This window comes from Rhea pennata, chromosome 1 (genome assembly GCF_028389875.1).
Source record: "Rhea pennata isolate bPtePen1 chromosome 1, bPtePen1.pri, whole genome shotgun sequence".
Lineage (NCBI taxonomy): Eukaryota > Metazoa > Chordata > Aves > Rheiformes > Rheidae > Rhea > Rhea pennata.
In genome coordinates this window covers 38,040,659-38,057,920 of record NC_084663.1, presented here as the reverse complement: position 1 = coordinate 38,057,920, position 17,262 = coordinate 38,040,659, and the positions used below count along the sequence as shown (strand labels likewise).

Genomic DNA, 17,262 nt, shown 5'->3' with positions numbered 1-17,262 from the left:
CACTTGGTTTTGCTTAGCAGAATTCCCCAGTATCAAGCCATGTAACAAGTCAATCCATATATTCTTCTTGGTATATCACTTAGAAACTAGACTGTGTCAGGCTCTTAGCTGGAGTCCAAAATGCACTTAATTAAGTTTAAATGTACTATTGAACTAATATCAAAGTCACTTGTATGATAACACCACCCAGTACTAAACCCTTCAGCTCTCAAGGCTGCCTGATGGTGCAGGGCTGCCTGATGGTGCTTACACAGCCTTGAAACATTTGGAAATGACTGACAGTGAAATTGCTTTCCACAAGGTGAACTTTCCACGGGTGTACATTGGTCCCAAGCGTGTGCGCTTTATCGTGAGCCAGGCCTTTCCTCATCTCTTAGATCCTGAGGGAAAAGCCTGGGGTTTGCAGTAGCCCTGCAAAGAGCAAGTCCCCCTTGCACAGAGGGGCCTGGGAATTCCCGTGTTGGCCTTTTGCAGGGCAGAGCAGCCACGCAGAGCAGTGCAGGGCTGTGACTGTACAGTCCTCACCTGTACAGGTGAGTCCTAGCCTCAGCAGCGCTGAGCTCCCTGCAGATGCCCTTTGCATAATCTCTGCATTAAGCTTTTGCATGATTGAGGCCAACTATTCTGATATTCTTGCTCCTGACCTAGATTGAAGATGACTGTATCATAGCAAAGTTGTTTTTATTTAGCTGTTAGATGACACTACTTTTTAGCTGCACTGCTTCCAAATTTGCATAAGTCACCAAGAGGCAGAAAAAACTGTTGTTAGTAACCTAGAAAGTCAAAATTTTGTTTTTTAGTACATCCTTGAAAACTCTCTTTTAATAGGTCTGAAACACATTTTCCTCAATAGATTATGTTTAATTTTGGACTGCTTAATTTCAGCTTACATGTTTTTTTCACTAATATTCAGTGTATGATGTCAAATTGGAAAAAGAAAATTCTGAAAATGTGCAGCACAAAACAAAACAGGAGCAGCTGAGATACAAAGAGTAGGGAAAACTGTTGGAGTTACTCAAGATTTGGTTTTTAAGTGGCTTTCACAGGAGAAGCTCTCAGAGCACAGCTAATTTAGGGCATGATTTAGGTCATTTATTCTTCTAAATATCTGACTGCTTCTGAAAAAAAAAAGTAACATTTATGAGTTGAAACACAAGTTCTAGAGAATCTAGTTCTGAAGATGTGACTTTCTGTCATTACAGCACATACAGTGTCATAAATATATAATTCATCTTTTTAGGAACCAGCTATCAGGCTTCGGGATACAACTTCAATGCCTATGAATGGAGGAGTCCTAAACAGAGGGGCAGTTTGTCCCCTCCAAATAGACCACGAAACCACCCATTTCATGACACGGGTTTGAGTGATGATGAATGGGATCGATCTACGGCAAGTGGGTAAGTTTATATATAATGTTTCCATTTTCTGATTTGCAGCTGCAGCTTTGCTTCAGAAGTGAACATTTGCTCTCTGGAATGAATTTATTGTTTTCCAAGCCAGCTATAACAGTTCTTCCTTTAAGTATGAGATATATAGCCTTTATAGTTCATAAAACTTATTAGGGTAGAGAGGTGACATTTATGTAAGATTATAATGCCAAAAGCAAGAAGTTTATTTATTTGAGTTACTGCAGATAAAAAAATACAGCATTAATTTCTTCAGAATAAATCAAAAAAAAAGGAACTTTCCTGTGGATAAGCTTCAAAAATATTTTTGCTCTATTTTCCACCCCCAAAAGATAACCGTACAGAGGTCAAAGATAGCTGGCATATTCATCTCTCATCTTCATTTTAGTCTGGACAAAGAAGCAGAAATTCTAGTCTTCTTCCATTTATGTTTGAAACCTCTGCAGCGATGCAGTTGAAAAGCAGAGCAAGCCAGGTAAAAGGGTCTTGTCCAATGCTGTAATAGTTTTCCATATGCTTCTCCTCTTCTGAGATGTAAATCTGCTCTTCAATGAATCTGTGTGCAGGCAAAAATAGGAACTTCCTGAGAGGAAAATGCTTGGAGATAATGAAAGAAACAAAAAGACCCAAATCCTTGTCCTAAAGATTATCCAACAGTGGAACACCTGTGGAGACCTGGGTATTGCTGCCAAAGAACAGTTCTTCCTCAGACAAGTGGAGATAGACATTGCATTTTGAAAGATTTCAGTACTTTCTGTACCTGTCCTCAGACCTTGCAGGCATGTGTCTGCTTCATTAGCACCACATTTTATTGGAGTAATGACCCAATGAGCCTGAATTCCCAGTCTGTGACAAATTTAAGTTTAATACTGAACAAAATCTTTCTGATTCCTGTAAAAATGTATTGGATAAGTATATCCATAAAGTCTGGTCTGTTGGGTTGGAAATGCAAATCGGGGAAGGGTTTAGATGACAATGCTGCTCTTCGGAAGCTGAATGACAAATCCTCTGATCCACCAGACTGCCCAGTGATATTTTTTCAGCAAAGTCTGGCAAGGTGTTAGCTGAAATGTGGGCAAGCGTCTGGGCTGAGTCCTTATCCAGCTCCTTTGGTCCGTAGTGATCAGAAGCACAGTAAAAATTTCACAAGCTAAGGTGGACAGTTGTTAATAAAGGAAATTATCATAGTTTTCCTCATACTTCCTATTCTTAATAAGTTAATATCTTTAATTTAACAGCGGTATTTTTATCCACAGTTCAAGTCCATTTTTAGCTTCTCAAACAAGATGCAGCCATAGATTCCAAAACACCAACTGTTTTGCAGCTACATAAGCTGTAGGCTGAAAAAGTTGATTAGCAATGAACCAAGGAGCTAAATAATAAAATACAGAATTTTCTGAAAATAAAATCATGTATTCTGCTACCCTTTCAAAGCAGAATTCAGTAGAAAGTATACTCATTAAAGAGTTTTGTTCTACTTCCCAGTGTGATTACACGAGGTGCACAGCATATATGAAAATGATGTCTATTTGAACACAGTATCTCTAAAATGGATTATGCGAAACACAACTGATGGTGTTGCTACACTAAGTGTTGGAGTATCTGAGAAGGGCATGCCTATTCTTGCAGGCTGTCAGAGAGATCTCCTGAGAACTGTCTCTTCTCTGCCTCCAGCTAAGCATCCTGTCTTCTTCTCCAGCACTAAAAAGTAATTTTCTTACCTTTATTTTGTGTAGCACAGCTTCCAAGAATATGTGGCAACAGAAAGAGACTGAAACATTGGCAGAGAATCAAGAAAACCATTTAAAGCAGACTTCTGTAGAAAGATCAGGGGGAGAAAGCATAAGGAGCGTGAAGAAAGAGAGCAAGCAGTGGAAAAGTGCCTCTGGCGGGCAAAGGAAAGGTGGGGGACAGCTGGAAGAGTGGAATACTTCCAGGTAAGCCGGTCAAGAACGCACGGGAGCAACACCCAACTGGGATGGGCTCGGGAGCAGGGAGGAGAGAAGGGAAGGAGAGAAAGGAAAAAGCAGTTGAGATGAGAAAAAGGAGAAAAACAGGGTACAGAAAATACCTCACTAGCATGCCAGTGAGTGACAATGAATTTTCAGCTGCCAGGTCAAGTATTTTGTTCCTTCAAGAATTTGAGTGAGATTTGCCCAGTAATTTCAAAAGGAGCTAGAAGCTATTTTTTTTCAGGGCCACATTCTCATGGTAGCCTAAGATGATAGTGTAAGGTCTCATTTTATAGCCAAAGGCTGGCAACTGTCATCCGGCTAAGGGGATCTTAGCCATCCTTTCTACTTGCCAGAGGTACACCCTAGCTGAAAGACTGCACAGCTGCAAACCCCAAACCTTCCTGCTGTGTATGAGTGAAACCAGAGAGCATAAACCACTCTGTAGCCTGGTGTTTACCTGCCCTTGGCAGGTAGGACAGGTGGCTTCTAGTTCCTGCTCCAGGGAAAATCTGTGCATGTTAAAACATTGCCAACAGGAAAGAATGAATCTGCCAGATCCTAGAGCATACTATAGCCTCCTGGTGAAAAAAATGGATTCAGAGTCTCTCATACAGCAGTAAGAATGAAATCATAGGCCCATATATCTCCAGATCTGCCCCACTAGCTCTCCTTTACAGTTTTGTGAACCTAAATTTCTGATGGCTTTTTCAATAAGCATCAGAAAGCCGAATATATTCACTACAGGTCAAACAGAATATTTCACATGACACAACATTTTGGAACTTCTTTTTCCTTTGATACAGTAGCTCAACTACAAATTGTTTTATTAATGTGGCTGTAGTGGAGATGCAAAAGTTGAGCATTTTACAGACCAACAGACACAATTTGAAGAAACAGGGAAAGAAGAGGTGAAGTCAGTAAGAGGAATTGTTCCAGCTATAAAGAGATTGAGACTTGCAGGCATCATGATTTCAGTTTTCATAGGAATCAGAGAAGGAATGGACCTCTTATCCTACGAAATTGATTCCTTGCTGTCACAGACAGTTGCCTCAAATAATCCTGTTCATTAACTCAAGCTCCATTTTATATTATTTTTTAATATTAGCATATAGTAGATAGAGAGGTATTGAATTAGATAAATTTGTCTCTGTTCAATATTGGCTATTAAAATAACTACCTCGGTTTACTGAAAGAGCTAATTTCAGAAGTCAAGGATCTTTCTAAAATCCTGTTTTACATACTTTCTTATCTTGCCTGGGAGGAATTGCATCTGTGATCTGAGTAGGTATTTTCACCATTGCTGTATCTATTGCAATATCTGAAAGGAGACACTGACACTAGATGGAGAATCATTGCAAAAAAAGATTGAAATGGCTGAGCATTGTCTGCTTGGCTGACTGTAACTGTAAGAAAGCATCTCTGAGGCAGCATATCATGCGTGAAACATCCAAGCTGTCTTTTGTTGTGCTGGGCAATTCCCCTATTTAAAAGCTTTTATGTTAACAGTGTTACATTCATGCTGTTCTCAGTAATACATCGTTTGTCAAGCAAGGCCTCATAGTGGTGTTTGCTCTATTTATATGTTGTTAAGCATATCTAGCTGCAGTCTATGGGCAGCTGCTCCAAAGTAACAGCTTGCTGCCACCCAAAAGGGTGAATTCTCATTCTTTCCTTGTCTTGTCCTTCCCCTTTGCTTTCCACATGATCGGCCCCCTCCCTTGCAGCAGCTCTGATGCTTACGTGAACCTTCATTGAGCTAATTCCCCTCGCTAAGACAGCAAAAAATTCCTGCTCTTCCCCACACATGCACTGTGATGGTGTCGTTTTGGGTTGTGTTTCTGCAGCCCATAATTGGCATTTTTTATCACACCTCTCTTGCTGGGCATCTTTCCTAAGACTCACGTCACTAACATTTGTCCAAAGTGCTAATAATTTTATGAAATATCAGGGACTTAAGTCTACACACAAGAGAGTTACATCCCTGAAAATTTCTCTGTATTTGTGTATAAAGTGACAGAAACAGTCTATATGATGGCAGTCAGATGTAGTTAAATTGATAATGATAAATGCAGCTTAGACTGAGGGAATGAGCTAAAAGATCTCTTTAGAGTAGACAAATTTGCAAGATGCTGTTTGTGAAAATGAGGGCTCTTTTCATGTTCCCTGGGAGAAATCCGTGAGGTTGAAAGGTGTAATTACAAATATTTCATCACACGGAGCAGCTCTGCACACTGCTACTCATTGATTCATTAATTTTCATAGAGATGTCCCAGTTTTAATCCAGTAAGAAATGTATATTAAATTGTTCTTGGAATCCATTTATCTCTGCACGGAATAAGACACGGCTCAAAATCCTGCCAGCTGCTAGCGACGGCCGGTTTCTGAGCAGTCCTTTCTGCCCCGCGCTCTGCATGTCCATCCAGTCTCCCCGGCCAGCGACTCTCCTGCCAACCTACCGTAATGTGCTGTCGTTCAAGTTGCAATCTCTGGCCAGGCACGTGTGTACGTTTTATCTTTCACGGCAAAAAAATATCCATCTCTTTTAACCTCTCATTGTAAATCTAGCTTTGCAGGTACCCATGATAACACCGAGGCTGACCAGGAGGAAAATTTCTGGTCTCAGGCTCTGGAGGATTTAGAGACCTGTGGCCAGTCAGGAATTCTGAGGGAACTAGAGGTAGAACAATCTTAACCTTTCTTTCCAATTATAGAGAAATACAATGGTTTTGGTTTCTTTTACATTCATTTTATTTTCTCCTTTTTTTCTTTTAATTTGCACTAATCACACCAATTCATTTAAAAGCTTTAACCCCTCTCCACAGGACAAGGCTGACAGGCGTCTGTGTTTGAGAAACATGACTCTCTTGGTACCTACCCTTTACGTTTATATTTTCGCTTGTGCAGCTGCCTCCCTTGCCCCTAACCAGAGCTATTTTCTTTTGTACAGTGTAGCTGAAATTATGTAAACTTGTTCACCCCAGAGCTTCTGACTGGCAGCTTCTGCTGTGCGTTGATGCTCTCTGCACAGGCAGCAAATGGCGCAGAACTTCCTAAGCGGGCGTAATTTTCCTGCAGCAATGCGTTTCATTGTCTTACAGCCGCTTTACGCAGCTTTTCTTAGCATGTTAGAGGTTGTCTCTTAAATAGAAACTTAATTTAATTAAGATGAACATAAAAGAAAATCCTCTTTTCAAAATGTTCAACCATAATTTTACCGCTCGGCAAAAAAGATGCCAATGTGAAAGATGTTCATTGTATAGCAATTTCTTCACTATGCAACAAATTTTCACATTTCATCCTGAAGTTAATTGCAGATTAACCACACTCAACATTAGATCACGGTGGGAAGAAGGGAACAGAGACAGAGAGTCTGCAAGTCTTTATTTTTCTCTGATCATGTTTTCTCTAAGTTCTTTAATCATAACAATTAAGACTATGCTGACACTTAAAGCTGTGAAATGGAAGGTCCTAAAAATATTTTCTTTTATGTTCTTTTAAATACTTAGAGCTGCAAAACTGGCAGAATCTCATTTTCATTTTTATGTTATATAAAGTCCTTTAGCAGCCAGGAGGAATGTGAATGGCCTAACTCGGTGAAACTTTTTCAGTTCAAATTAATTGTACATCCTCAGATTTATGGCTTCTGTATTGCATGTATGGGTAGCAAACTGTGATTCACGTGTATTTGTTGTTGCAAAACAGAGAAATGTAGGAGAAGAAATTGATGTTTTGCTGGCTTTATTCCATAGTTAGATATGGCAAAGTACCACAGGCTTTTCTTGCACTTTTCATTATTCAGAGCACAATAAAAGGATATGGAAACAGATAATTTAGGGTGACCAGAATTCAATCATTTCAACATGTTGAAATTTCCTCGGCTTTTTGTAGAAATGAAATGCAGAACTGTAGATGCTATGTCATTTATAGCATCACCTTGTAGCCTGAACCACAACACCGAGAAGAAAGCAGGACTCTCATTCAGTGTGGCAGTGCCTCTATTTTGTGAAGTACCATCGCATGGTTGAGGTCTGTTTCTCATTTTTCATTTCGAAGTTTTCAGCCAAACAGCGAAGAAACGACTGTTTGGCAAGTCCTCCTGCTGCTCCTGTTGATTTGTTCATTGATACCAGGGAAAATAAATAGGAAATTCCTTTCCTCAGTGTCCCCCAGTGGCAGCAGTCTGTACCACTGCACAGTGTCTGTACGGAAGCCCATTTACTCACATTCCCCAGGACCAAAATTCTTGGCAGTGCAGGTGTCTCTGTCCTGTGTACTGGTACTTTTTGTGTCAGTCCATTCCACCCAGTGGATGAAATGACTTGACTTTTTGTCAAGATTTTACCCTCCATGACTTCTCTTCTATAACTAAAAAGGTTTGTTCTTACTGAGTCTAAAACTGGTGGTGAGGCAAGGTTTATGTCTCTGAAGTATTGTCAGGACTAGCTGAGGCAAGTGTTCTTGCAACAGGAGTGTTATGCAGTTTCTTTTCCGGCAGTGTGATTATCTGCACTGAGTTTTCTCCTGACCTGGGAAGGTATCCAGCCACTGTCTCTGCTATTGCTGACTCTAGAGTTGCCTTCGTATCCTGCTAACTCACATTTTTTTACCTTGAACACTTACTCTGTGTTGTAAATGCCTTCATATAGATCCAATTCCAACGAATGCAAATATGCCACAACTTAGATGTCACTATATTTACATGCAAAATATTCTAAAAATACAGTCTTCAGCCTGCCAGGGGACTAGCTTACCGAGCATAGCTGCTTCAGTGATCAGCATTTTAGCTGAAAGTGCCATTTGGAAACTTTTGCCCATGGGGTTTTGTTGTTGTGGTTCTTTATTTTATAGTGATTTGCAAGCAGAGTGAACATCTATCCTCTTGCCTTTTGCTGTGCCCTGAGTGACTGTTTTAATAGAGAATAGAGAAGTTTTTCCTACTGTTATACATTAGCCATTTACTTAACCTATGTTCTGTGTTAAAAGATTAACCTATTCATTAATGTTCTAGGCAACAATTATGTCAGGAAGTACAATGAGTTTGAATCAGGAGAACCCACAACCTCGTAACCAGCTGGGAAGACAAGCCAGCTTCCAGGAAAGAAGTACTGTAAGGCCACATTACAGTCAAGCTACCCGTAGCAACACATTGCCATCAGATGTGGGGAGAAAGTCCGTGGTTCTGAAAAAAATTAAGCAAGAAATGAAAGAAATCATGTCACCAACTCCTGTGGAGTTACACAAGGTCTGTAGTTTTTCTTCTGCCAAGTTTGAAATATGCAGCATGGGGAATCTAATTATATGGCAGTACAGTAAGTACTTTTTATAATGATTCCACAGATGTAATTCTGGGGCCGTGTGTATTAGTTCTTACAAACACATTAATGATATAGTCTTAAGGGGGAAACAAACTGAATAAGATATATCCTCGTCTACTGTTTGCTTTTACAAGAAAACCTCAAAAGGGACTGCTCTTTTACAAGGAGGATCCACTGGTAATTTGAATTGACAATAGCAATAACTTATCTCTGCCAAATGTGTTCATTAAGAAAGCAAAGTATAATTTGTAGAAAATACATTTCTTTAGAAAATTGCTCGGGAGAGTTTGTAACTCCCTTTGGTCCTTTTTCAAATTAACACTCATTTTGAATCAAAAACATGATACGTGTATGTACATGTTATTTCAAATTAGCTATTTCTTCTCTTCTAATTCCTTTGCTCTAAATAGGATAAATAATTCTCAGTCTACACGTTTTATTGTTTAAGACTCTGTTGGAGTAACCTGGTGATATTAAGGAGGCTGTTCACCAAAAGGAAGTTACTGAATGAGTATTTCTAGATATGTACAGCATGTACCAATCTACATTTCTACATATGTACAAGTTATAGATAACTCCAGTGAGGCCGTAATGGCAACTAGTTTCCAAAACTTTGAGGAACATGATAATGCTGTTCTCCTTGATGGGAATGAACGTTCCATTTCCTGCACCCACCTTTCCTCCTAAAGGCTTGAGATCTTCCCTTCCATTGAGATACAGCTAAGATAAAAAGAGGAGCCAGAAGCATGGAGAAAATTCCTTTAAGAGGTCAAATGTCACCACTCTCAAGGGAGTTGCTTTGCTTTTTCATCTCTGTAGGTTTGATTCAGTTTAGTTCGTGCCTTGAAACTTAAGGCCTTATTGAGTATGAGCTAAGAGTGGATTTTCCATATGGAAGATGAATTAATTGCCAGTTAAACTATCAAGAGGATATGTCATGATCCTGTTTTAAGCTATTTGTATTTCCAGCTTTATGTGAAGTGACTAATGGAATTGGTTACCGTGGTGTTTTCCCGAGTGAGTAAATGTGAGATATACAATGAAACTCTGCTGGTAGGCATTTCAGGGTATGCTCACAGTCAGCAATGGCACTGTTTTCTCCTGTGGAATATAAAATCTGTCTTTCAGAATGGTTGTTAAAACAAATTCTTTGCTGGAAAGGAAGAGTATGATTTTTATTAATCTACCTTATCCTATCTATTCTATTATACTATCCTAGTTGCTAGTTCTTAAGAGTCCTGAATAGTAAAAAAACACCCTGTCCTTGAACTCTCTCTCTCTTTGATTGCCATTTTATGAGTGCTATGACCTCCTGTTTTAGAATTTTTCACTGTTTGTTCAGACAACGTATCCACATTCCTGCTGTCCACTGAACTGATGCTGTTTCCTTATACTGTCTGTTTTCTCATCAAGAGTCATTTTCTTCTCTAAAAATCTAAAAGCTGAACTTGCACCATATTTTCCAATTCTTATAGTCTTTAAAGACAAATGGAAGACGAGTGACTGGATCTCACGCTCTGATCCAGCACAGTATGCTTATATCTCTCTAATGACATATGCAGGATGAAGGCCTTAACACAAACAGCTTGTGCTAGTTTTTTATTCCTGTCCATGTTGGTAAATTCTTATTTATCTTGGTTTTCTTATCGGTTCTTGTGTAGCAACGTATCTGTTACTTTCTCCCACCATCCCTTAATTTTTGCTGTTAGACTATTTTTCATGAACAATTTATCCAGTCACAGTTTTCCAAAAGAGCTGCAGTTCCACAGGTAGGACTTCACTTCACCGTCACAGAAAAGCCTGGATTTAAGTGTTTTTCATAACAGATCTTTCTGGCAAATGGGCTCTGCCCCCGGCAGGCAGATGCCTTAATCAGTTGGACCACCAACATCAGGACATCTGATTAAATAATAACTGCTTTGGAAAACTATGGTAGTATAAGCACTTCTTGAAATGCAAACTAACACACAGCTTGCTTGTGATTTATTTTAGCAAGGCATTTAAGCATGTACTTAACTTTAAACTGCTGAGCATTCCCGGTTTCTCAAGTAGGACTGTGCATGGGAGTATTTACATGGTCGGTGGGATGAGTGTGAATGCTTGGTCAGTCAGGGCCTCTGCACCCTCCGGATCTCAGGTTGAACATGAGTTGAATTACAGCAAGATTTCATCAGTGGCATGGAGTCTAGTTGGAGGCCTGTGGCTAGTGGCATCCCCCAGGGCACAGTACTGGGTCCCATCCTGTTCAACTTCTTCATCAATGACCTGGATGAGGGGACAGAGTGCCTACTCTGCAAGTTTGCTGATGATCCCAAGCTGGGAGGAGTGGCTGACACACCTGAGGGCTGTGCTGCCATTCAGAGAGACCTGGACAGGCTGAACAGAGTTGGGCAGAGAGGAACCTTCTGAGGTTCAACAAGGGCAAGTGCCGAGTCCTGCACCTAGGGAGAAATAACTCCTTGCACCAGTACAAGCTGGGGGCTGACCTTGTGGAGAGCAGCTCTGCAGAGAAGGACCTGGGAGTGCTGGTGGATGACAAGTTGACCATGAGCCAGCAATGTGCCCTTGTGGCCAAGAAAGCCAATGGTCTGCTGGGGTGCCTTAGGAAGAGTGTTGCCAGCAGCTCAAGGGAGGTGATCCTGCCCCTCTACTCAGCCCTCGTGAGGCCTCATCTCTAGTACTGTGTCCAGTTCTGGGCTCCGCAGTACAAGAGAGACCTGGAGCTACTGGAGAGAGTCCAGCATAGGCCTACGAAGATGATCAGAGGACTGGAGCATCTGCCCTAAGAGGAACGGCTGCGAGAGCTGGGCCTCTTCAGCCTGGGGAAGAGAAGCCTGAGGGGGGATCTTATTAATGTGTATAAGTTCCCGAAGGGAGGGTGTCAAGGGGACGGGGACAGACTCTCTACAGTTGTCCCATGTGACAGGTCAAGAGGCAATGGGCAGAAATTGAAGCACAGAAGTTCCGCCTGACCATGAGGGGGAATCTCTTCCCTGTGAGAGTGATGGAGCACTGACACAGGTTGCCCAGAGAGATTGTGGAGTCTCCTTCTCTGGAGATATTCAAGGCCTGCCTGGATGCAGCCCTGTCTACCATGCTGTAGGTGACCCTGCTGAGCAGGGAGTTTGGACTAGATGATCTCCAGAGGTCCCTTCCAACCTTACTGATTCTGTGATTCTAAGATGTGCCAACAGGCGGAGATGTTCCACAGATGTTTCATGACCTGTTCATAAGAGAGAAAGGATCTGTGATTCTATTGAAGAAAGAGCCACACATTTGGAAAAAAAATGATTAATAATTGTTGCAAATATACAAGGAATGAGATACATAGGGAATGAGATTGGGTAAAACTGCTGAGGGCATAACTGCAAATGAGTAAGTCTAAGGGACCAGCGTGCTCAGCAGACTGTCCTTTCCAGATGCGCGCCTCTCAGAAAGGTAACCCAGCCCTGGGCATTACCTTGCTTAATGCTTAAACTTTGCCATAAGTTAATGTGTATTCTTCACTGCTATTTTGTATTTTACTGCATTCCTTTCATCAAATATTTGCTTCAACCCTCTTTTGTCCTGAGGAAGGTAGGATTGATATCTTAACAGGATCATATAAATGTTTTAAAACATTTTTTCTAGGCAGCTTAATAAGTAACATTTAATTTAACTGGATAGCGTATTGCCGTATCAGTACCCAAATCTAATTAATGCCTTTAATTGATTTTATCTACCAAGGTAAACGTATGGATTAATATTTTTCTAAAAATCATAGGGGACCATTTTTAAAAGTTTCGTACAATAAGCATTCCTCTGAGAGCAAAAATAAATACCAGGCATTAGATAATTTTTCAACATTTTTATTGCATATAGTCATTAACTTAAAATTACGAGTGGTTAAAATACCTGAATAGCTGATTTGTGCAAGATGTATGAATTTAGATTAAGCATTTTCTCATAAATTTGAGACGGCAGAAGCCATAGAAATAGGCTCAAAACTTGTAAACTTCCATTTAAAATTTGTGAATATTTAATTGCTTATGAAATACGATTTAAATTTTCATTGCAGCTTTTTTTGCCTTAGTCTCCTGATGCAAATTTGGAAGTCTGACAAATCTTCTACAATCTAACATTGAGATCAAAACATCCAAACAGTTACGATCAGAAAAAAACGTAGTATGATTTAGGTGTTAACATGAATTAGCTACAATCTCATACCCATCAGAAAGGCTGTGTCCACCGCAAGGAAGTACGAGCAACCTGTGTGAACAGGCTTTGCCCATATGCATTATTCAATAAAAAGCAGGGTATTTCTGATAGCAAGGCTTTTTATCTGAGATTGCCTTTTAAGAATATATGCTGCCATAAAAAATGATAGCCCCAAAATTATAGCCAGATCTATATAAAAGAAAGTTCTCAGCAGATGACTCACATCTAAAAAATGTGATGGCTGTCAAACATACAGCAATATTACAGCATCATTTCTTAAATTAATGAATGTCAGTTTCTTTAATTTCTGAGCTCTTCTTAAATAAACTAGAAGTCAAGAGATGATAGCCGTAAAGGGAAACAGTTTTTTTAAAATCTCTTATAATCTGTAGATTTTAAGAGACACAAGAAGGAGAATATATTTAATGATACGTAGAAGTTCTGATTGCCAGATAGTGACTGCTTCCCTTCCAGAATGCCCAGTCCACATCAGTCCAGAAAGTCCAATTTGGATGAGTGGGAAGGCGCTAAAAGCCTTTGGATGCTCACTCTCAGGTTGTGCTTCCCTTGCCCCCATCCTGCAGTACTTGCCACTCTCCTACAAATGCCCTTCCTCACTGCTATAGCCAAGTGCCACTTCGTGTCCCTTATCACACTGTTTTTGACTCCCCACCTGGACCTGTGTTTCCCCCGGCCGTTACAATAGACAAGATGGGCCCCAGCACTGATGTGGAATGACGCTTCCTATAGATCTGTAGGACAGAATTTGTATGTGTTTTGTTTGCTAATAGACCACTTCATAGAAATAGGGAAAAACACTGTCCTGGAACATACACATGGTACATGCAAAATCATTCTCTGCTTTAGCTTGGCTTTGATAAGGTCTTGACTGTTACAGAGTGTGCTGTTTGAGGTCTGAAAATTAAAGCAAGCTGTTCACCAACTGAACTGCATCCAGAGGAAAAGCAGTAAGACCAGTCTTTGTTCCACGTAACTGCAAAAAAGGAGGGAATAAAGGATCTGCTTGTTCACTGTGGATAGCAATGGGCTTAAATCTCAGCAAGGGAGATGATTTAGTTTAGACAAAAGGAAAACATCTGATGCACTGGAAGAGATTACTGTGGTAGACTCTGCTTTGGTAGAGCCTCCACTACTGGAGACTTTTAAGAAGCAAGAAACATAAAGGTCTCTTGGTAATGAGTTAGATACAGCTGATCCTGTCTTAGGCAAGGGATCGTTAGGGATTTGTTCTCTGACCACCTCAGAAACCTTCCCCTAAAGTAGTTCTATTAATTGCTATTTTGTGCTTTCAAATGCCCCGCTCTTGCTATAGCTGCGCCGATGTGGCGCAGCTGGTTTTCCTCAGCGGTTCCTTCTCGCACTTGTGCCTTCTTGAAGACCATGCAGTAGCTGCTGTGTGCCCACTTTGGAGCCTGGGCCTGGCCACCGCTTGGCCAAAAGCCCCAAGGGCCACTGGTGCCTGGTGCGGGAGCTGGCGCTTTGCCTCCGTACGTGGCCTCGGGCCCCTCGGTCTAATGTGAGTTAAACCTAGTGCATACAGAAGTGCTAACAACTTTTTTTTCTTTTTTCCTTATCGTGTCAAATTGCCTCCACAGGTAACTTTGTACAAGGACTCTGATGGAGAGGATTTTGGGTTCAGTGTCTCGGATGGTTTATTGGAAAAAGGAGTATATGTTAAAAATATTCGACCGGCTGGACCTGGGGATCTGGGCGGTTTAAAACCGTATGACAGACTTCTGCAGGTAATGGTCATGCCGCCACGCAGGGCTGGCGGGCCCAGCACGGCCCTGAGCGCCTGCGCCTGCAGGAAGCTGCGCTGCTGCTCCCGTGGAACAGCTCCGTTACAGCTGCCTTGCAGATCATGTTTTAGATGTCATAGAGTGTATGTGTATCTCTGCTAGGAAATATGGGGAGGTGGGCAGGGAAAGAGGGAAGATTACGCTGCACCACAGGCCACCTAAGAAAGAAGTCACTTGCTTACATCCTTGGTAAGAAAAGTTAAGACTTCATGATGATCTGGGGTTTTTGTGCACTGGTACTAGGCTAGATTTTTCTATAAAGTTTTATTTATAGAAACAAATTTCAGAACGTTAGATATTTCAGAACACCAAAGGAAGCACACAGATGCTCACTGGAAAGTTAGGATTTCCCATGGCATTTCCAGCCAGATTGGTAGAGACTTTAACATCATTGTTTTTGCAGTTTTAATCTGAGTTGATTGCCCTGCTTCTAATCACAGTAACCACTGAGCCCCAAAGTGACTGGTGGGGAAAAAAAAATTTTTTTTGTCAACTAGTCCAATAAAGTATTTTACATATTAAAACCACTAAAAATCTGCTGAAGTTTTTGCTATGATCTGTTGTACTTAGATTAATGAACATTGTGAAAGTGAGGAAGAACTACGTGCCGTTAAAAGTCATTTGTGGTAGCCACTGTGGCAGCTGACAGCAGCCATCCCCACGTGCTGCTCCACAGAATACTAACCATGGGCTTCAGACCTGACCCCACGCTTAAAACAGTCTGCACTGAACACTTCGCTGCCTGGTCTAGCTTAGGGAGGTTTCTGTCCTATTCCGGAGGACAGTCCTGTGCCCTTGGTTCATGCCACCTCGTTCTGCTTTCCTGAAACAGTTAACAGAAATGCATATTCTAATCTTCCAGGTAAACCATGTTCGGACCAGAGACTTTGACTGCTGCCTAGTTGTGCCCCTCATCGCTGAATCTGGCAATAAGCTGGAACTGGTTATTAGCAGAAACCCACTGGCATCTCAGCAAGGAAGCGCAGAACAACCAACTTCAGCAAGCGAGGACTGGAGCCATCAGACTAATGCCTTCCTTCAGCAGACGGGACACGCTGTCAACACAGAGACACGGGAGCCTACGAATACGTTATAGCAGTAAATCATTTCAGTGGGACATTTGGTAGTGAAAGACAATTATGGTGCTAAATCCCTTTAAGACTTTTCTGAGACTGAGGCTCAGATGTCATATGGCACTAAAAAGCACAGGAGGATCAGTCTGTCCGTCTCAAGGCTTATATTCATGGTCACTTTTGAAAGCCTTTAATTTGTAGTTTAGTCATTGCATTCTAAACAGTCTACCATTAGCAACAGTGAATAAAAAAACATAAAGGCCTGCCCCCACCCCCACACCCCAAATAAGAAAGCAGGGAGATAATTTAAATATGATTTAAATGTTCCTTTCCCTCAAACAGCTTCTGTGCTTTGAGGGAAAAGCATGGAGTTAATCTCTCATAATGGTGTCCAGGTTATACTGTTCTTATAAACACTTTTTAGCTGCCAACGACTGTCTGAGGATGAGCAAGGACAGCATGTTGCACCGTGTTTTCTTATAAATTGGTTAGAACAGGAATTTTGGGGAACATCATTATTCCACTGGCAGTTGTTGTCTTCAGACAAAGCACTGCTGAGACATTTTAACAAAATTCATGTAGGAAGCTGCAGTATGTGATGAACATTATCCCCCCACTGCAGTAAATTTTTATTAGAATATATGTTATTCCCTATGCAATGAATTATTTAATGATACATCTTGCAACCAGTTAGTTTTTTTTTTTTTTTTAAGCAGAGACCTTTTCAACATTGGGATAAAACATCTGAAGAATTACTGATGAGTAAAACTGAAATGAGTTTAGACAAATTAGAAAGGTTTTAAAGAAACATGATTTTTTAACTATATCCAAGATTGATGTAAAAGCTCTTTAATGATCGATGTTACATATGAGCTCTCTTTGTAAGTCAAACAATTTCTTGAGGGGACTAAAGTCCATTTAAATAAGCTTAGTTTTCAGCCTTCTTTATGATAAATGTATCCCCCACAACACATTTTTAGAATTTAAAAATTGTAAATACGTTTTACAAACACATCACACACCTTCTCTCCTACTCCCACTCCCCCACCCCAAAGCAATAAAATACTGCCAGTTGCTTTATAAGCTCACCAGCAGCTGCTGTGGTTTATTCCAGTATTCAAATTGTTATGGTAATTATTGTTATTGGTGAATATAAAGATACTGGATTTGTACATTTGTAGAGTCTCCATATCTAAGCAACCACCTTACAGAGTTTTCTGGTCAATTTAAACTGTCTAACTGTATCGGTATTGCTGTTTCCCATAAATGAACAAGCTCACTTGCCCTGCACACACAAGTACGTCTGATTTGTATTTCAGCACTGCTGGAAATGACATTCAATGCTGAATCATGTAAAAATAATGTTCATGAGTCACTTAAATATGTATTTTTATTTGTAACAAATAAGTATTAAACTGTAAAGTATTTTTGTACAAATTTAATACTTTAATAGCATGATATTTATCGTCTATGTATGTTTTTTTGAAATTCAAACT

General features: G+C 40.5%; 1 protein-coding gene across 3 annotated transcripts in view; it reads left to right on the top strand.

Moving 5' to 3' along the window:
* GRIP1 (glutamate receptor interacting protein 1) overlaps window positions 1-17,231 on the top strand; it is a 339,761-nt gene extending 322,530 nt beyond the window's left edge. For all 3 annotated transcript variants that reach the window (XM_062584272.1, XM_062584255.1, XM_062584265.1), the window contains exons 19-24: window positions 1,241-1,397; window positions 3,143-3,343; window positions 5,927-6,038; window positions 8,370-8,603; window positions 14,490-14,636; window positions 15,556-17,231. In XM_062584272.1, the coding sequence (XP_062440256.1) occupies window positions 1,241-1,397; window positions 3,143-3,343; window positions 5,927-6,038; window positions 8,370-8,603; window positions 14,490-14,636; window positions 15,556-15,789 (1,085 nt within the window). In that variant the 3' untranslated portion in view covers window positions 15,790-17,231. The remainder of the gene's footprint in view (window positions 1-1,240; window positions 1,398-3,142; window positions 3,344-5,926; window positions 6,039-8,369; window positions 8,604-14,489; window positions 14,637-15,555) is intronic.
* The last annotated feature ends 31 nt before the right edge of the window (window positions 17,232-17,262 follow it).